This window comes from Dictyostelium discoideum, assembly GCF_000004695.1.
Source record: "Dictyostelium discoideum AX4 chromosome 1 chromosome, whole genome shotgun sequence".
NCBI lineage: Eukaryota > Evosea > Eumycetozoa > Dictyosteliales > Dictyosteliaceae > Dictyostelium > Dictyostelium discoideum.
Window position 1 is genome coordinate 376 of NC_007087.3, and position 20,058 is coordinate 20,433.

Consider the following 20,058-nt stretch of genomic DNA (forward strand, 5'->3'; position numbering starts at 1 on the left):
AAATTGCTCATTTGGGAAAAATTTTTTGACTTGGAAAAATTTTGGAAAAAAAAAAAATTAAATTTTTAAAATGGGCTCTAAGCTCGATACTTGCTATTGACAATCGATAGGTATCATAATTTCATCAATATCATACATAGTAACATATTAAAAATAGATTAATTTTTATTTGGGAATGTCAAATTGCTCATTTAGGAAAAAAAAAAAAATTTTCAAAATGGACTCTACATTCGATACTTGCTATTGACAATCGATAGGCAAACCCTTTTTATTAATATTATCAATAGTAATGTATATTTTATCTTTTAATTTTTATTTGGGAATGTCAAATTGCTCATTTAGGAAAAAAAAAAAAAATTTCAAAATGGGCTCTAAGTTCGATACTCACTATTGACAATAGTTATATAATGTAATTTTATTAATAGTATACATAGTAACATATTTTCTAAAGAGTAACTATACCTTAAAAAAGTTGTTAATTTAATTGAAAATTTTGAAAAATTAAAATTTTAAAATCGATTAATTAACCTATAGTTACTATTACAAATCGATAGATAACTTAATTTCATTAATATTGTCCATAGTAACATTATAAAAAACTTTTAATTTTTATTTGGGAATGTCAAATTGCTCATTTGGGAAAATTTTTTAACTTAGAAAAAAAAAAAAAAAAAAAAAAAAAAAATTAATATGAGAGCTACCAGTAATTTAATATTTTATAATTTAAAATTATCTTTAAAACTTATAAATAATATGTCATTAGATTCATATATCGATTTTGAATATATCTATATATTATTTATAATTTTATGAGCTCATTTTATAACTTAAAGTACTTAAATAATTTTCAATGAAATCCTATAAAAAATTTCGGAAAAAGTTTTGATACCAATATTTGTTCAATTTAAGTTTTATACATCCATTATTTTTTATAATTACTTATAATATACTATTATTTATTTAAAAGGTTAATTTTATATATTTAAAAACTATTTGATCACATTTACCTTACCTAAAAATCATTTTATACCCTAAAAAAAGAATAATTTTAATTTTAATTTTTATAAATAGCCTATAAATAAATAAATTATATATCAATATACTCCTGCTGAATTTAGACATCGTTTTATATATAATTAATAAATTTATGAGCTCTTTTCAATCCCTAAAATTAATTTGAAATTTTAAAAAATTGAAATCTTAATCAAAAATCAAAATTTTATAACGACTTCCTACAACTTTAAAACTTTTTTATTTAAACTTAAAAACATTGATAACCTATAATTGTATTAGTCAGTTATTGATTTTGAGCATAATTCAAAATTTTAAATTTATTAATTTTTAATATGATCCCATATTAATTTTTTATATGGACACCCGGCCGCCTGCCCATATTAATTTTTTATATGGCACCTGGCCCTCTGCCCATATTAATTTTTTATATGGTACCTGGCCCTCTGCCCATATTAATTTTTTATATGGCACCTGGCCCTCTACCCATACTAATTTTTTATATGGCACCTGGCCCTCAGTCGTCTTTCAGAGATGAATCACAAATCATCGACCAGAGTAATCAAGAGTTACAACTGGCAACTGAAGAAGGAAGTGTTCAATCGCATCCAACTTCAATTCGGTCAAATACAGATGGATCTGTTCGCATCTCACCTCAACCATCAAACGAACAACTATTCAACAATCAGAATGAATGCACTCCACCTCGATTGGAGTCAATGGAAGCAATGTCTGGCCTTTCCACCACCCATTCTTTTGCCTTCTATCCTGGAGAAGATGAACTCATCCAGTTCGAAGAAGGTTTCTATAATACTGATCTTCCCAATCTGGAGATCAGCAACTTGGTATCCGATGATTCAAGCACAAGTTCCTCGTCATCATCGTCACATGTTTCCCCAAGTACTGGGAACATTCCAAGAAGTATTGACCAAACAATCAGTAGAGTCGATACCAATCCAGATTCAACAACGTTGGAAACTGGGGATTATTCAACTTTCCAATCTCATGTAATGTCCTTCGCTCGTACAACAAATACAAAAACAGCTGAGCTGTTAATGAAGTCTTGGGAACCTTCCACTCTCAAAGTATATAGCTCCAGTTATACAAGATTCCTCAATTTCTGTACTTTGAACTCTTTGAATCCAGCAAACATTACCTTAGTTGTTTTCATGGATTATCTTACACATCTGTTCAAACACAAACCTCCGTTAGCCTTCTCAACAATTAATGGTCATCGCTCTATGTTGAATCAGTTGTTACTCCTTAGGAATCAAACTGATATTGTTAATGATCCATTCATTACAAGAATTATGACTGGTATTCACAAATTGCGCCCTTCATCTGCAAAGTATAAAGAGATATGGGATGCAAATCAAGTATTCAAGCACTTATCTACTATCAAAGTTATCCCTAAGTACACATACACTGCGCTATTAAACAAGACACTTGTACTCTGTAAAATGTTTGGTTTAGCAAGATCATCAGACTTGGTGAAGTGGTCGTTCAAAGGTCTCATTATTTCTCTTGACTCAATCAAAGGTCCAGTTATTAATGCTAAAGAACAAAGAAGTGGTGTTGTTTCAGTCTTAGAATTAACTTCGTTAGATGATACTAACTCTCAAGTATGCCCTGTTCGCCACCTTGCAACATACCTTAGAGCCTCTAAAGGAAGAAGAAAGCCCCATTCGGGTGACTCTGTCTTTATTAAGAATGAGGGTGAACCGCTCCAAGTTAATGATATTAACTCAATTGTACTATCAGCACTCTCAAAGTCAGGCATTGATATTGTCAAGTTCAAATCTCACTCTACCCGTTCCGCTATGGCTTCTCTGCTGTTGTCCAATAACGTTCTATTCCACGTTGTCAAGAAGATGATCGTTGGAAATCAAATGATACTGTAGATACCTTCTACGATAAAAGAATCATTGGTGAAAAATCTGGTGGTTTCTTAAATACTGTCGTCCAAATTTCATAATATATATATATATATATGATAATATAAATTAAAAATTTATATTATCATATATATATATATATTATGAATAACATTTATTTATTTGAATTTCCCAAATATTTAAGATAATTTTTTAGAATGTTCTAGAACATTCGAAGAATAAAAAATTTTCGAAAGAAAAGTAAAAATTTCGAACCGGCACAATGACGCGATAATTGCGCAAGGTCGAAAAACTGAAAAATTCCGAACCGACACTATGCACAAAGTTGTGAAGGGTCGAAAACTCTTATTTTTTAGAGTTTTGCGAAATTTTTAAGAAAATAAAAACGTATAAATAGTGGCACTAAAAACTAAAACAATTTGATTTATTTTATTTGGGAATTCCTCCTATATATATATTTAAGATACACACACATACAAATTTTATACAAATAATTATTTCTCTTTATTAATTTTTAATATTATTATTTTTTCTCATATTATAATTTTAGATATCAACAATAAAATATGTCTACCACTGTTAATAATAACGAAGCCTCTAGTAGTAGTACCTCTATCTCTAATAGCGCTGAATCCTTTGATTTAAGAATGAAATCAATGGAGGATCAAATCAACAACCTTTCTTTAGCCTTTACAAGATTCATGAAAGAACCTATGTTCTCATCTAATACCAACTCACGTAGCCAACCTTCTCATGATAACTCTGACACTGAGAATGAACAAAGTGAAGATGAATCAAGTAACAATGTCGAAGTTCCAACCGATTATCAATTATCCGATACCTTACTTGGTCAGTACAAACATATGGTAAACAATCAAGGTTTACTCGTCGAAGAAGAATGTATCCTCAAGAAAGATGAGATATCCGAATTGAATAAAGTATTCAACTTTCCATCTAACTTCCAAGTGAATGTCGCTCCATTCGGTACACCTGAAGGTATTACTGTATCATCCAACGTCAAGAACAATGATACTGACTTGTTGATTGTCGAAAAGCGAATCAACGATAGCTTAAAACCTTTGCTTCTCATATCAAGTATGTTATCATCTGATAGCTCTAATGTCGATGTAGAACTTATTAGTTACTTAACTCAGAGTGCAATTGTCTTAGCCGTTAATGCTCAAGCATCGCTTAGTCGTGTCCGTCGTAAAAACATCGCTAAAGAAATCTATGGTTCTGAAGTACTCTTACCAATTAAGATCAAGGATACACCAAAGATGTTTGATGAAACTGAAACTGAACGTGTAAGAAAGCTAGCCAAGTCAATCAGAAAGAACAACGAAGCAAAACAATCATTGTTAAAATTGAATTATCATTCCAAGCCCAATGTCAAAAAATTAGTTAACTCAAGTGGTAATAACACTACAGGAAACAGTAGTAATAGTAAATCCAGTAGTGGGAGTAATGGCCGATCTAACAACTTCAATGGATCACCAAGTAATGTTGCATCAGGTAGCAACAATACCAAGTCTGCCAACGGTACCAACAACCGTTTTCAGAAGAACAAGAAGTAAACTTACCAGTAGGTGGACGTCTGTTCCACCACAAACAAGTTTGGAAAGAATTGGGTCTTCCAAACTTTTGTCAAGAGGTCGTAAATGGATTAAAAGTCCATCTACTTCCAAATTTCAAGCCGATGCTAAACCCAATTCCGATTTCAATTCCAGAGGGTCCGAAATCAGATTGCATCACAAAGGAAGTACAAGACTTGTTATTAGACGATGCCATAGAACAAGTACTTCCAAACCGTTTTTCAAAGCGCGTTTTTTACTCCAACGTGTTTACGGTTCCAAAACCTGGAACAAATGTACATCGTCCATTTCTAGACTTAAAAAGGTTAAACACTTACATCAACAACCAATCATTCAAGATGGAAGGAATCAAGAATCTACCATCAATGGTCAAACAAGGTTATTACATGGTAAAACTCGATATCAAGAAAGCTTACCTACACGTGTTAGTAGATCCACAATACAGAGACTTATTCCGCTTCGTGTGGAAAGGTTCGCACTACCGTTGGAAAACAATGCCGTTCGGGTTATCGACAGCTCCTCGTATCTTTACAATGCTGTTAAGACCTGTACTTCGAATGTTGAGAGATATCAACGTATCCGTCATCGCTTACTTGGACGATCTATTAATCGTCGGTTCAACAAAAGAAGAATGTTTATCCAACCTCAAAAAGACAATGGACTTACTTGTCAAACTAGGTTTCAAGTTAAATCTAGAAAAGAGTGTTCTCGAACCAACTCAATCAATTACGTTTCTCGGATTACAAATCGATTCGGTATCAATGAAGTTTCTTGTTCCCAAAGAAAAGAAGAAAAGTGTCATCAAGGAAATCAGAAACTTTTTAAAACTAGATTGTTGTTCCCCAAGAAAGCTTGCTGGTTTAAAAGGAAAGCTAATCGCACTGAAAGATGCAGTCATCCCATTCAGACTTTACACTCGTCGAACAAACAAGTTTCACTCTCAATGTCTGACTCTAGCCAATGGAGATTGGGATCAATCATTCCCCATTCCTCAAGAGGTCAAGTCAGAGATTTCACATTGGTTAACAGTTCTAAACCAATGGAATGGAAAAGAAATCAGTCTGTTTCCAAGTTACGACTATGTTCTTACAACCGATGCCTCGGAATCAGGTGCAGGTGCCACTCTCAAGAAAGGAAACAAGGTAATCAAAACTTGGTCATTCCAGTGGTCAACAACTCAATCAAACATGTCGTCAAATCGTCGAGAAATGCTCGCTCTGCTAATGGCCTATCAAGCGCTATGTCGGAAACTGAACAACTGCAATCTGAAGATTCAAACCGACAATACTACCACTCTCTCTTACATCAATCGCCAGGGTGGTCAGATACAGGATCTCTCAGTTCTGTTCGAACAACTTTGGAAACAATGCCTCAAGAAGAAAGTGAACTTGATTGGAGAGCATATTCCAGGATTTTTCAATGTAAAAGCCGACCAACTCAGCCGTCTTTCAGAGATGAATCACAAATCGTCGTCCAGAGTAATCAAGAGTTACAACTGGCAACTGAAAAAGGAAGTGTTCAATCGCATACAACTTCAATTCGGTCAAATACAGATGGATCTGTTCGCATCTCACCTCAACCATCAAACGAGCAACTACTCAACAATCAGAATGAATGCACTCCACCTCGATTGGAGTCAATGGAAGCAATGTCTAGCCTTTCCACCACCCATTCTTTTGCCTTCTATCCTGGAGAAGATGAACTCATCCAGTTCGAAGAAGGTTTCTATAATACTGATCTTCCCAATCTGGAGATCAGCAACTTGGTATCCGATGATTCAAGCTCAAGTTCCTCGTCATCATCGTCACATGTTTCCTCAAGTATTGGGAACATTCCAAGAAGTATTGACCAAACAATCAGTAGAGTCGATACCAATCCAGATTCAACAACGTTGGAAACTGGGGATTATTCAACTTTCCAATCTCATGTAATGTCCTTCGCTCGTACAACAAATACAAAAACAGCTGAGCTGTTAATGAAGTCTTGGGAACCTTCCACTCTCAAAGTTTATAGCTCCAGTTATACAAGATTCCGCAATTTCTGTACTTTGAACTCTTTGAATCCAGCAAACATAACCTTAGTTGTTTTCATGGATTATCTTACACATCTGTTCAAGCACAAACCTCCGTTAGCCTTCTCAACAATTAACGGTCATCGCTCTATGTTGAATCAGTTGTTACTCCTTAGGAATCAAACTGATATTGTTAATGATCCATTCATCACAAGAATTATGACTGGTATTCACAAGTTGCGTCCTTCATCAGCAAAGTATAAAGAGATATGGGATGCAAACCAAGTATTCAAGCACTTATCTACTATCAAAGTTATCCCTAAGTACACATACACTGCGCTATTAAACAAGACACTTGTACTCTGTAAAATGTTTGGTTTAGCAAGATCATCAGACTTGGTAAAGTGGTCGTTCAAAGGTCTCATTATTTCTCTTGACTCAATCAAAGGTCCAGTTATCAATGCTAAAGAACAAAGAAGTGGTGTTGTTTCAATCTTAGAATTAACTTCGTTAGATGATACTAACTCTCAAGTATGCCCTGTTCGCCACCTTGCAACATACCTTAGAGCCTCTAAAGGAAGAAGAAAGCCCCATTCGGGTGACTCTGTCTTTATTAAGAATGAGGGTGAACCGCTCCAAGTTAATGATATTAACTCAATTGTATTATCAACGCTCTCAAAGTCAGGCATTGATATTGTCAAGTTCAAATCTCACTCTACCCGTTCCGCTATGGCTTCTCTGCTGTTGTCCAATAATGTTCCGTTCCACATTGTCAAGAAGATGGGTCGTTGGAAATCAAACGATACTGTAGATACCTTCTACGATAAAAGAATCATTGGTGAAAAATCTGGTGGTTTCTTAAATACTGTCGTCCAAATTTCATAATATATATATATATATATGATAATATAAATTAAAAATTTAATTTATTAAATTATATTTTATATTAAATATATATATATATATTAGTCCCATCCCACCCGCCCTTAGTCGGAATTCCATAAATCAAATTGTTTTAGTTTTTAGTGCCACTATTTATACGTTTTTATTTTCTTAAAAATTTCGCAAAACTCTAAAAAATAAGAGTTTTCGACCCTTCACAACTTTGTGCATAGTGTCGGTTCGGAATTTTTCAGTTTTTCGACCTTTCGCAATTATCGCGTCATTGTGCCGGTTCGAAATTTTTACTTTTCTTTCGAAAATTTTTTATTCTTCGAATGTTCTAGAACATTCTAAAAAAATTATCTTAAATATTTGGGAAATTCAAATAAATAAATGTTATTCATAATATATATATATATATTTAATATAAAAAATAATTTAATAAACTAAATTTTTAAATTATATTTTATCCAACCTCAAAAAGACAATGGACTTACTTGTCAAACTAGGTTTCAAGCTGAATCTAGAAAAGAGTGTCAACTCAATCAATTACATTTCTCGGATTACAAATCGATTCGGTACTTGAGGAAACATGTGACGATGATGACGAGGAACTTGAGCTTGAATCATCGGATACCAAGTTGCTGATCTCCAGATTGGGAAGATCAGTATTATGGAAACCTTCTTCGAACTGGATGAGTTCATCTTCTCCAGGATAGAAGGCAAAAGAATGGGTGGTGGGAAGGCTAGACATTGCTTCTATTGACTCCAATCGAGGTGGAGTGCATTCATTCTTATTGTTGAGTAGTTGTTCGTTTGATGGTTGAGGTGAGATGCGAACAGATCCATCTGTATTTGACCGAATTGAAGTTGGATGCGATTGAACACTTTCTTCTTCAGTTGCCAGTTGTAACTCTTGATTACTCTGGTCGATGATTTGTGATTCATATCTGAAAGACGACTGAGGTGGTCGGCTTTTACATTGAAGAATCCTGGAATATGCTCTCCAATCAAGTTCACTTTCTTCTTGAGGCATTGTTTCCAAAGTTGTTCGAACAGAACTGAGAGATCTTGTATCTGACCACCCTGGCGATTGATGTAAGAGAGAGTGGTAGTATTGTCGGTTTGAATCTTCAGCTTGCAGTTGTTCAGTTTCTGACAAAGCGCTTGATAAGCCATTAACAGCGCGAGCATTTCTCGACGATTTGACGACATGTTTGATTGAGTTGTTGACCACTGGAATGACCAAGTTTTGATTACCTTGTTTCCTTTCTTGAGAGAGGCACCTGCACCTGATTCTGAGGCATCGGTTGTAAGAACATAGTCGTAACTTGGAAACAGACTGATTTCTTTTCCATTCCATTGGTTTAGAACTGTTAACACGTTGGAGTAAAAAACGCGCTTTGAATAACGGTTTGGAAGTACTTGTTCGATGGCATCGTCTAATAACAAGTCTTGTACTTCCTTTGTGATGCAATCTGATTTCGGACCCTCTGGAATTGAAATCGGAATTGGGTTTAGCATCGGCTTGAAGTTTGGAAGCAGATGGACTTTTAATCCATTTACGACCTCTTGACAAAAGTTTGGAAGACCCAATTTTTTCCAAACTTGTTTGTGGTGGAACAGACGTCCACCTACTGGTAAGTTTACTTCTTGTTCTTCTGAAAACGGTTGTTGGTACCGTTGGCAGACTTGGTATTGTTGCTACCTGATGCAACATTACTTGGTGATCCATTGAAGTTGTTAGATCGGCCATTACTCCCACTACTGGATTTACTATTACTACTGTTTCCTGTAGTGTTATTACCACTTGAGTTAACTAATTTCTTGGCATTGGGCTTGGAATGATAATTCAATTTTAACAATGATTATTTTGCTTCGTTGTTCTTTCTGATTGACTTGGCTAGCTTTCTTACACGTTCAGTTTCAGTTTCATCAAACATCTTTGGTGTATCCTTGATCTTAATTGGTAAGAGTACTTCAGAACCATAGATTTCTTTAGCGATGTTTTTACGACGGACACGACTAAGCGATGCTTGAGCATTAACGGCTAAGATGATTGTACTCTGAGTTAAGTAACTAATAAGTTCTACATCGACATTAGAGCTATCAGATGATAACATACTTGACATGAGAAGCAAAGGTTTCAAGCTATCGTTGATTCGCTTTTCAACAATCAACAAGTCAGTATCATTGTTCTTGACGTTGGATGATACAGTAATACCTTCAGGTGTACCGAATGGAGCGACATTCACTTGGAAGTTAGATGTCTGACTCTAGCCAACGGAGATTGGGATCAATCATTCCCCATTCTCCAAGAGGTCAAGTCAGAGATTTCACATTGGTTAACAGTTCTAAACCAATGGAATGGAAAAGAAATCAGTCTGTTTCCAAGTTACGACTATGTTCTTACAACCGATGCCTCGGAATCAGGTGCAGGTGCCACTCTCAAGAAAGGAAACAAGGTAATCAAAACTTGGTCATTCCAGAGGTCAATAACTCAATCAAACATGTCGTCAAATCGTCGAGAAATGCTCGCGCTGTTAATGGCTTATCAAGCGCTATGTCGGAAACTGAACAACTGCAAGCTGAAGATTCAAACCGACAACACTACCACTCTCTCATACATCAATCGCCAGGGTGGTCAAATACAAGATCTCTCAGTTCTGTTCGAACAACTTTGGAAACAATGCCTCAAGAAGAAAGTGAACTTGATTGGAGAGCATATTCCAGGATTCTTCAATGTAAAAGCCGACCACCTCAGCCGTCTTTCAGAGATGAATCACAAATCATCGACCAGAGTAATCAAGAGTTACAACTGGCAACTGAAGAAGGAAGTGTTCAATCGCATACAACTTCAATTCGGTCAAATACAGATGGATCTGTTCGCATCTCACCTCAACCATCAAACGAACAACTATTCAACAATCAGAATGAATGCACTCCACCTCGATTGGAGTCAATGGAAGCAATGTCTAGCCTTCCCACCACCCATTCTTTTGCCTTCTATCCTGGAGAAGATGAACTCATACAGTTCGAAGAAGGTTTCTATAATACTGATCTTCCCAATCTGGAGATCAGCAACTTGGTATCCGATGATTCAAGCACAAGTTCCTCGTCATCATCGTCACATGTTTCCTCAAGTACTGGGAACATTTCAAGAAGTATTGATCAAACAATCAGTAGAGTCGATACCAATCCAGATTCAACAACGTTGGAAACTGGGGATTATTCAACTTTCCAATCTCATGTAATGTCCTTCGCTCGTACAACAAATACAAAAACAGCTGAGCTGTTAATGAAGTCTTGGGAACCTTCCACTCTCAAAGTATATAGCTCCAGTTATACAAGATTCCTCAATTTCTGTACTTTGAACTCTTTGAATCCAGCAAACATTACCTTAGTTGTTTTCATGGATTATCTTACACATCTTGTTCAAACACAAACCTCCGTAAGCCTTCTCAACAATTAATGGTCATCGCTCTATGTTGAATCAGTTGTTACTCCTTAGGAATCAAACTGATATTGTTAATGCTCCATTCATTACAAGAATTATGACTGGTATTCACAAATTGCGCCCTTCATCTGCAAAGTATAAAGAGATATGGGATGCAAATCAAGTATTCAAGCACTTATCTACTATCAAAGTTATCCCTAAGTACACATACACTGCGCTATTAAACAAGACACTTGTACTCTGTAAAATGTTTGGTTTAGCAAGATCATCAGACTTGGTGAAGTGGTCGTTCAAAGGTCTCATTATTTCTCTTGACTCAATCAAAGGTCCAGTTATTAATGCTAAAGAACAAAGAATTGGTGTTGTTTCAATCTTAGAATTAACTTCGTTAGATGATACTAACTCTCAAGTATGCCCTGTTCGCCACCTTGCAACATACCTTAGAGCTTCTAAAGGAAGAAGAAAGCCCCATTCGGGTGACTCTGTCTTTATTAAGAATGAGGGTGAACCGCTCCAAGTTAATGATATTAACTCAATTGTACTATCAACACTCTCAAAGTCAGGTATTGATATTGCCAAGTTCAAATCTCACTCTACCCGTTCCGCTATGGCTTCTCTGCTGTTGTCCAATAACGTTCCGTTCCACTTTGTCAAGAAGATGGGTCGTTGGAAATCAAACGATACTGTAGATACCTTCTACGATAAAAGAATCATTGGTGAAAAATCTGGGTTTCTTAAATACTGTCGTCCAAATTTCATAATATATATATATATATATGATAATATAAATTAAAAATTTAATTTATTAAATTATATTTTATATTAAATATATATATATATATTAGTCCCATCCCACCAGCCCTTAGTCGGAATTCCATAAATCAAATTGTTTTTAGTTTTCAGTGCCACTATTTATACGTTTTTATTTTCTTAAAAATTTCGCAAAACTCAAAAAAATAAGAGTTTTCGACCCTTCACAACTTTGTGCATAGTGTCGGTTCGGAATTTTTCAGTTTTTCGACCTTGCGCAATGATCGCGTCATTGTGCCGATTCGAAATTTTTACTTTTCTTTTGAAAATTTTTTATTCTTCGAATGTTCTAGAACATTCTAAAAAATTATCTTAAATATTTGGGAAATTCAAATAAATAAATGTTATTCATAATATATATATATATATTTAATATAAAATATAATTTAATAAATTAAATTTTTAATTTAAATCATTTTCATCAAAAGAGTAACTATATAATTTAAAACATATAGTTACCAATTGTTCCATAATTAAAAAATCATCATTTGATATTTGCTTTTTAATTGATATTAAAAGGTAATATAATATTGATCTACTCTCTCTTCCTTTCCTTGTTTTATTTGCAAATAGTGAAATTGATGGTTTTGGTTTGTTATCTATTATTTTTGCATTTTTTAAATTATTTAAAAAATTTGCAATTTTATTTTTATATTTATCAAAAATGTAATATAAACATCTTTGTGCGACACCTAATAAAATATTATGTAATATGTCTGGTTGTGTTTTTAAATAATTAATGGACAAAGGTTCGACCCACCCTCTGCCCACACCTTTGATACCAATATCTTTTGCTTTTTTTTCCCATATTTTTTTTAATTCTATATCAGCATTTAATTCAGCATAATTTGGTTTGGTGGAGTGAAAATTTGTAATATCTTCTTGTTTTGTTAATGTACCTGAATGGCAAATAAATAAACCATCTCTTGGTTTGTCACATGTGTGACATGCATATTCATTTGAATTATGTCCATTAAGTTTACACGATGCTCTAAATTCTGGAATATCCATTGTCAGTCCAAACGGTATAACATCTATTTGTTCATTTTCAATAATTAAATTAAAGCCATTACCAAAAAAGATGAAAACAATGCCCTAATTGTTTGATGAAAATTAAGTAACCAATCATTTGGTACTTCAAATAATAATAATTTATTATTTTTAAATTCATTTCCAATATAATTTTCTATATCCAGCATTATAGTATAATCTTTCTTGTTTTGACACTGCATACTATCAGTGAATATTCTAAGTAAAACAATTTTATTTTTATTTTTATTTTTTAAATCTTTAAATTGTTGACCACTTTTATAATTTGTATAAATTCCAGTTTCAAAATCTGTATCAAAATCTTTTCTTTCAAAAAATTGCTTTGATTATTTGTAATAATTTTACTTTGTTCATTTTTACATTTTTTGGTGTTGAAATGTCCATTTCCATGATAAAATTGTTTATAAGAACGGTAATATGCAAGACAAAATGGACATATATTTTTATGCATAATATAATGAATAAAAATATTTTTAAAATTCTTTAATTTTTCTCTGCAATTAATGCATGATATGTTATTTAAATTCATTTTGTTTGCTGGGTGGAAATTAAAAATAATTTTTTTTTTTTTTTTTTTCATTTTATTCAAATTTTAGCAATATAGCATTAAAATAACATAATATAAAACCCAAGGCAACTGAAACACTTATTTATGATTAATTAATAAAAATAATAATAATAGAATTCAATTGCCACTGAAACAAATGAATAAAGAATTAAAATTAATTTGGTTATCTTTTTAGTTTTTTTTTTTTTAATTTTCTTAATTTTTTTTTTTTTTTTTTTTAATAAATTTGAAATAAATAGTGTAATAATTGATTTGAAATGCATTTAAAATGTATTTTAAAAAATGTAATTAATAAAAGCTTAAAAAAGATTATTAAGTAATTTTAAATTACATTAAAAATAACTTTTTTAAATTTATTATAAATTGATTAAAACATTAGTTAAAACGCTTTATAATAAATTTAAAATGTCATTTTTAATTTAATTTTAAATGACCTTAAAAATATTTTTAAAATTACCTTTTTAAAAAGCATCACTAAAGCCAATTTAAAGCAAATTTAAATTGAATTTGCTTTAAATTGGCTTTAAAAATGCATTTTTCTTCGCTTTGTAACGTAAAAATTAGCATTTTAATCTCTTTAAAAGCGAGGTCCGGATTTCGAAGCCGTTATTTAACGGATAAATATTTTAAATTTTTTTTTTGAATTTTTGTAAACTATATTAGGAATAAAAATGAAAATAAAAATAAAAAAAAAATATTCTAAAAGAATTACAAACCTTTTTAAATGGCAATGTTCTTTTTTTTTATTGGCAATGGTTTATATATATATATTTTTTTTTTTTAGATTTTCTAGATTTTCTAGATTTTACATATTATTCTTTATTGGACCTTTCTGTGAATAATTGAATTAATTATGAACAAAAAAAGTTATTTTTAAAAAGATAGAGTTACCCCGATCAATCTTTTCACGAATAATTTTTCATTTTTCATATTATTTTTTTTTTAAATTTTTTTCATTTATTCACAATTAAAATAAAAAATATAATAAATAAATAAATAAAATAAATAGTATGATTGACAAAAAAATCAAAAATACCGGGACTCAAATAAAGGATTTATTTTTTATATGTAGTTTTTTTTTTTTTAAGTTCTTTTTTTTTTCAAGTTCATTTTATTTTTATATTTTGTTTATTTCTCTATAAATACAACCAAATTTAAATATACGATAGGTCTTAACAAATATTGTTTAATATTATTTAAAATTTTTGTTTTAAATAATGTGTTTTATTAAAAAAAAAAAAAAAAAAAACATATGAAAAGTGAAAAATTTTTCAAAAAAAAATAAACTTTTCGAAATAACTGAATTTATTCCGGGATAACTCGATCTTTTTCAAAATAACTTTATATAGAATTAATTCAATTATCCACTGATAGGTCCATTTTAATAATGAATTAATTCTAATTTTTTTTTTTTTTTTATAATTATTATTCGTATTTCTATAATTAAAAACATGAATTTTATTATTCTTATTATATAATTAATTTTTTAATGATTTCATATTTGATTTTTGTTATTAATACTGTTTAATTTTATACGACTTGAATGAAAAGTGTTTTGTGAATTATAAATTTTTTTTTTTTATTTTAATTTTTTTCAATTTTTTAAAATATATTTTTTTTTTTTTTTGGCTAATAATTCCTTTCTTGAAAATTTTAACTTTTTTTGGTTTTTGAGGGGAGTCATGTTTTAGGGATCTTAGGATGATCTGTTTGTTATGTTGAATTTTGATTGGAGACAACATGGGTACAATGACATTATCTGGATGGTTTGAAAGTGTTTGAGTGACAATTGCTGGTGTATTTGATGGTTTCTGAGTGGCAATTGCTGGTGGATTTGATGGTGCTTGAATAACAATGGTTGGTGTATATGATGGTGCTCGAGTAACAATGAATGGTGGATTTGATGGTGCTATGGTAACAATGGTTGGTGAATTTGATGGTGTTTGAGAGACAATATCTGGTGGATTTAAAGTCTGAACAAAAGATGATGATGTTTTTGAAGTTGGTGGTTGTTGCAAAGCATTTGTCAAATGATGAATATTGGATATATGTTCAATAGATGACACAAGTTGACGAGCAACATTCAAAGAAGGATTACAGGTAACAGATTTTTAAATAACATATTGGGGTATAGTAAGTAAACCTAATTCTTTCCTTAATTGGTTAATTAATGTTGGAGATGTCACATTACCATCCATCAATTTCAAACATTCATGTTTTAATTTTTCATTTTTAAAGGTATGGAAACAAGGATTTGCTTCATTAGGTAAATTATTATTCAATACATTAATTTTGGAAAAAAAGTCTAAAACTTTTAAAGGATCATCTTGAATCGCGATTGCATTAAAATTGTAATTATTAAGATCATACCCAATTTTCTTTGTAAAAGAAAATAATATCTCAACAACTTTTCTATGGTTTGATAGGTGCAAATTTGATGTAAAAGAAGTTAAATCGTTTGAATCATTTGAATCGTTTGAATCATTTAAATCATTGTACTGTGGTTTAAAATCATGGATTCTTTCCTTTGCTTGATTATAATGAACTAATTTATTTGGTCCAATACATATCGGTTTTTTGTTTGTTATTACACAGCGAAGAAAAAACCACCTTTAAATTCGCTTTAAATTAAATTTAAATTTGCTTTAAAGTCCTGAATTAAAGCAATTTTAAAGGTAATTTTAAGGTAATTTTTAAGGTTACTTTAAAATCACCTTAAAAATTACCTTTAAAATTACCTTTAAAATTACCTTTTTAATGGCTTTAAAAGCGAGGTCCTGAGTTCGAAGCCGTTATTTAACGGATAAATTTTTTAAAATTTTTTTTTTAATTTTTCAAAAATTACCAAAAGGGATTCGATCCCCCGACCCTCTATCAAAGGGTAGTCTCATCAACCATTACACCATTTGATTGCTTTGATGAAAAATTTAAAAATGATAGAATATTTTATCCCCATTTTTTTTTTCTAAAATTAGATCTTTTTTATTAAAAACCTTAAATTTATGTTTAAAGGAAATTTAAATTCACTTTAAATCTACTTTAAATATACTTTAAATCCTATTTAAAATTAATTTAAAATAAATTTTAAAGGTATTTTTAAATATCTTAAAAATTATCTTAAAAATTACCTTAAAAATTACCTTTAAAATCACCTTTAAAATCACCTTTAAAATTGCTTAAAAATTTATTTTAAAGCAAATTTTAAAGGCATTTTTAAATATCTTAAAAATTACCTTAAAAATTACCTTAAAAATGAATTTTTTAAACGCGGCTTTAAATTCAATTTAAATCCAATTTAAATCAACTTTTCTTTAAATTTGCTTTAAAGGTGCATTTTTCTTTGCTGTGTAATAACATCCTCTAGAAATTGTATCCTATAGGTTTTTTATTGTTTTGATCATCATTATGTATTTCAATAATCTTGTTCTTTACCAATGTTTTCTTTTTATTTAATGTTTCTAATAAAAACCTGTATCACCAATTTTAAATTGTTTTTTTGTTGATTTTGATGACCAATTGTTATTATATTTTTCAATATTTTTAAGAATAATTTCTTGTCTTTGTTTATATGATATATCTGGTATACTAACTAACATTTTTCTCCTATATTTACATGAAATCCATTATCTAATGTAGCTGTTTGAAATAATAATAATAACTGCATTTGCATTATTTGACCCTTCAATTATTATTGTTAAAATTTCGATTTTACAAAATTATAATTTAAATGTTAGAGTAAGTTTTTTTTTTAAAAAAAAAAAAAATAATAATAATTAATATAAATAACAAAAAAAAAAAAAAAAAAAGAAATAATAAAAAGTTATCTAATTTTCATTTTTTATTTTTTTTTATAATTTCAAAAAAAAAAAAAAAGAGATGGGAAACAATTTATAAAAAATCTTTTTTATAAATTTTAAGAGTACTCTTCCTTATGAAAAAGTAGTCCAATACCACGCCAAAAACCTAGCAGCTGCTCAAAGGCTACAAACCGCCCAGCAAGTCAACCTCCATACCACCAAAAGACTATTTGAAGATACTGACGATCTCACTCAATCCCTCAAGCAAACATTAACAAAGAAGCGTAAGGAGCTAGACCAAGCACTCAACCACACCCAAAAAGAACTACAGGAGCCAAGAAAATCACATGATAGTACGCAGAAAATGGCACAAAAGATCACTTAGAGCTGTACTCTTAATGAAGAACTCGCCAAAGAGCTCCTTAACTAAACCAAGCACAATAAAGATACCATCGAAAGGATTATACCCGCTAGGCTAGATGCCCCAGCAACGCCTCAAAGAGGTTACTCAACAAATAAAACACGCACAAGCAAAACAGATCGACGTAACAAAGGGAATTCAAGAACGATCCCAGCAAATAAAACAGCTTCAAGCCCAAATTGATGGAATAAACAAGCAATACCAGCCTTCTAGTCAAACTAGGCCGCTAGAAGAAGTGGAGCGTGAGCAGCAAGCACTTGAAGCGAAACTACAGCAACTCCTCAACGATTTTAGGAAAAAAAAAACACAGCTTGAGCAAGCCCAGAACCTAGCTCAAAAGGCCCAAGCAGATTTAGGGCAAGAAATAGCGCAAGAAAAAGCCAAACAAGATCAATTGGAGGCGACACAAAGAGCTAAAGGAACGCATTGAAGAAGGTAAAGTACTCAATGAGCAGGAACAAGAAGCTTGATTGATCAACAGCGCACCCCCAGCTGTTCATAGATCTCAAAGCGCCCGAAGTACCGCATTGACTGAAAAAAAGAAAAGCTCTCTTGTATCGAAGAAAAGACGATCCGAGGCAGCTAGCCCATATGCGGCAACAGCAGCACCTTAACCTCAAAGAGAGGATGATCGTGCTTCAAAATGCACAAACCATGCGTGAGCAAGCAGCTAGAAGAAAGGTAGAGTTTACTAACTCTAACGCTTCTTGCTGTAAAACAAGAAGTACACCAATCGCAGCAAACATGAGAGCAAGAAAACAAACGCATCATCGAAGAGAATGTTCAGGGTATAGCAGCGCTCACCAAAGAGCCCCACCAGGATAAAGAAAGGGAGAGCAGAAGAGACCAAGAAGATGTAAAAAATACAAAGAGAAAACAGGAGTGGGAAAACAGGGCATGGTATGTAAATTATGGGATTGGGTCAAAAAAAATCCCATTACCGCAACTATTGTAGGGATTCTGGCTGTGGATGCATTGGTGTGTCTGGTTTCTTATGTGGTCCTACCATTATTAAAAAGCAGCATCGCGTCAACAGGAGCTGGTGGCTTTTTTGGTGGTTGTTTTCAACAAAACCCGGCTTATCTGTCTTTGGCTCATTTGCTGGTGGATGGTTAAACAATAATCTACAACGGATTAATAATTGGGGCAATGGAAAAGGCTGGAAAACAAATGATGAGCTAAAAGCACCTTCCAAAAAAGAATTTTAGCATCTAAAAACCAACTTGGATAGGAACTCCAAGGGATACAACGTGATCTGCAAGAGGCGAAAAGAAAGTACATAGAGGAACGTGAAAAGGAAGCAGAAAAACCTGAGCAGGAGCAGGAAGAAGTTTCAGGGTAATAGTTAAACATCCTCGCTCAGCAATTCAATGCTTCTTCTGTGCAGCATGAGCCAATGTAAAACGTGACTAATCTGACCAAGCAGACACAGGAATTGCTAAAACAATGGGATACAAATAGGATGACCCTTCTCTATTCATGCAAAGCAGTGTTTTGCTAGATCAGATGGATCAGCAGATAGCGCAAGTGGAGGAAGCTAAAGAAGAGGTGTGCTACTTAAGAAGCAACCTGTCTTATCTGGTGAATTTAAAGGGAATTTACCAACTCAGAAAAGCGGCCCCGCAATCTTAACTCGATACACTCATACAAGCCAAAGAGCAGCTATATCAAAGATCATTCGAGATACGCAACAAGAAGCCATGGTATTTGAGCAAGACTTTGAAAAAATAACAAAGAAGCTCCATGATTTCTTATCCAGTCATGAGTACGTCCAAGAAGAATTTAAACCAACTACAACTGAGCAGCATGAACCTATCCTCACTAGACCTACCATCGACTTGACAAACTCCCTCTCCCTAAGGCTTTAGAAGAATCAATTATGCTGCTTGCCGAAAAGATGAGCTATAATGGTTTAAAATTGGATTTTAAACAAGCCAAGCAAGCACTAGAGAAAGATCATACTAATGTAGATTTAAAAGCCTTTAATAGGACTAAAATGGAGTTTAGCAATCATCCTCTACATCAAAAAACCATTGAAATTGGTATGCAGAGGCAGGTTGTAAAGCTATCACCGGTTGCATTGGATTTATAGCGCAGGGTGTTAAAGTGGTAAAGGGGGCGAAGACGGAATTTAAAACTTTGGCTGAACTAGGATTAAAAGATGGAATAAAAATTTCATATAACAGAGCTTTAGAATTAGGCGAATAATTTTTAGGAAATGATATAAAGAATTAGTTCTTGGTAGCGGCAGATATATCTCTGTAGATGGTAAAAGAGCTTTTAAAAAGGGAACTAATGATATTATAGGCACTCGCATCAACTTAGAAACATTAACTCTAAATCCTATAAAGAAGGGGAAAATGATGGTTGATCATAATTATTATTTTAAATTATCATATATATATATATATATATATATATATATATTATGAATAACATTTATTTATTTGAATTTCCCAAATATTTAAGATAATTTTTTAGAATGTTTCTAGAACATTCGAAGAATAAAAAATTTTCGAAAGAAAAGTAAAAATTTCGAACCGGCACAATGACGCGATCATTGC

The 20,058-nt window shown here is 32.1% G+C and overlaps 12 protein-coding genes across 12 annotated transcripts; 8 read left to right on the plus strand and 4 right to left on the minus strand.

Annotated features, from left to right (window-relative positions):
- Positions 1-1,514: 1,514 nt before the first annotated feature.
- DDB_G0267178 (hypothetical protein) lies at positions 1,515-2,912 on the plus strand (the record flags this gene model as incomplete). The annotated part of the gene is made up of 1 exon (XM_642658.1): positions 1,515-2,912. The coding sequence occupies one exon, from the start codon at positions 1,515-1,517 to the stop codon at positions 2,910-2,912; it is 1,398 nt and encodes a 465-aa protein (XP_647750.1).
- Positions 2,913-3,472: 560 nt separating this feature from the next.
- Positions 3,473-4,480, plus strand: DDB_G0267180 (hypothetical protein; the record flags this gene model as incomplete). Its single annotated transcript, XM_642659.1, has 1 exon — positions 3,473-4,480. One exon carries the CDS (start codon positions 3,473-3,475, stop codon positions 4,478-4,480), a length of 1,008 nt encoding a protein of 335 aa, XP_647751.1.
- Positions 4,481-5,129: 649 nt separating this feature from the next.
- Positions 5,130-7,394, plus strand: DDB_G0267182 (hypothetical protein; the record flags this gene model as incomplete). The annotated part of the gene is made up of 1 exon (XM_642660.1): positions 5,130-7,394. One exon carries the CDS (start codon positions 5,130-5,132, stop codon positions 7,392-7,394), a length of 2,265 nt encoding a protein of 754 aa, XP_647752.1.
- Positions 7,395-7,932: 538 nt separating this feature from the next.
- DDB_G0267184 (hypothetical protein) lies at positions 7,933-9,147 on the minus strand (the record flags this gene model as incomplete). Its single annotated transcript, XM_642661.1, has 1 exon — positions 7,933-9,147. The coding sequence occupies one exon, from the start codon at positions 9,145-9,147 to the stop codon at positions 7,933-7,935; it is 1,215 nt and encodes a 404-aa protein (XP_647753.1).
- A 112-nt stretch (positions 9,148-9,259) lies between these two features.
- On the minus strand, positions 9,260-9,514 carry DDB_G0267186 (hypothetical protein; the record flags this gene model as incomplete). Its single annotated transcript, XM_642662.1, has 1 exon — positions 9,260-9,514. One exon carries the CDS (start codon positions 9,512-9,514, stop codon positions 9,260-9,262), a length of 255 nt encoding a protein of 84 aa, XP_647754.1.
- A 143-nt stretch (positions 9,515-9,657) lies between these two features.
- Positions 9,658-11,808, plus strand: DDB_G0267188 (hypothetical protein; the record flags this gene model as incomplete). Its single annotated transcript, XM_642663.1, has 3 exons — positions 9,658-10,824; positions 10,889-11,577; positions 11,694-11,808. 3 exons carry the CDS (start codon positions 9,658-9,660, stop codon positions 11,806-11,808), a joined length of 1,971 nt encoding a protein of 656 aa, XP_647755.1.
- A 252-nt stretch (positions 11,809-12,060) lies between these two features.
- On the minus strand, positions 12,061-12,669 carry DDB_G0267190 (hypothetical protein; the record flags this gene model as incomplete). The annotated part of the gene is made up of 1 exon (XM_642664.1): positions 12,061-12,669. The coding sequence occupies one exon, from the start codon at positions 12,667-12,669 to the stop codon at positions 12,061-12,063; it is 609 nt and encodes a 202-aa protein (XP_647756.1).
- A 3,641-nt stretch (positions 12,670-16,310) lies between these two features.
- Positions 16,311-16,872, minus strand: DDB_G0267192 (hypothetical protein; the record flags this gene model as incomplete). The annotated part of the gene is made up of 2 exons (XM_642665.1): positions 16,311-16,333; positions 16,746-16,872. 2 exons carry the CDS (start codon positions 16,870-16,872, stop codon positions 16,311-16,313), a joined length of 150 nt encoding a protein of 49 aa, XP_647757.1.
- A 131-nt stretch (positions 16,873-17,003) lies between these two features.
- Positions 17,004-17,458, plus strand: DDB_G0267194 (hypothetical protein; the record flags this gene model as incomplete). Its single annotated transcript, XM_642666.1, has 2 exons — positions 17,004-17,011; positions 17,197-17,458. The coding sequence occupies 2 exons, from the start codon at positions 17,004-17,006 to the stop codon at positions 17,456-17,458; spliced, it is 270 nt and encodes an 89-aa protein (XP_647758.1).
- Positions 17,459-17,552: 94 nt separating this feature from the next.
- Positions 17,553-17,924, plus strand: DDB_G0267196 (hypothetical protein; the record flags this gene model as incomplete). Its single annotated transcript, XM_642667.1, has 1 exon — positions 17,553-17,924. The coding sequence occupies one exon, from the start codon at positions 17,553-17,555 to the stop codon at positions 17,922-17,924; it is 372 nt and encodes a 123-aa protein (XP_647759.1).
- Positions 17,925-18,121: 197 nt separating this feature from the next.
- On the plus strand, positions 18,122-18,319 carry DDB_G0267198 (hypothetical protein; the record flags this gene model as incomplete). Its single annotated transcript, XM_642668.1, has 1 exon — positions 18,122-18,319. One exon carries the CDS (start codon positions 18,122-18,124, stop codon positions 18,317-18,319), a length of 198 nt encoding a protein of 65 aa, XP_647760.1.
- An 86-nt stretch (positions 18,320-18,405) lies between these two features.
- Positions 18,406-18,610, plus strand: DDB_G0267200 (hypothetical protein; the record flags this gene model as incomplete). The annotated part of the gene is made up of 2 exons (XM_642669.1): positions 18,406-18,476; positions 18,517-18,610. The coding sequence occupies 2 exons, from the start codon at positions 18,406-18,408 to the stop codon at positions 18,608-18,610; spliced, it is 165 nt and encodes a 54-aa protein (XP_647761.1).
- Between the last annotated feature and the right edge of the window lie 1,448 nt (positions 18,611-20,058).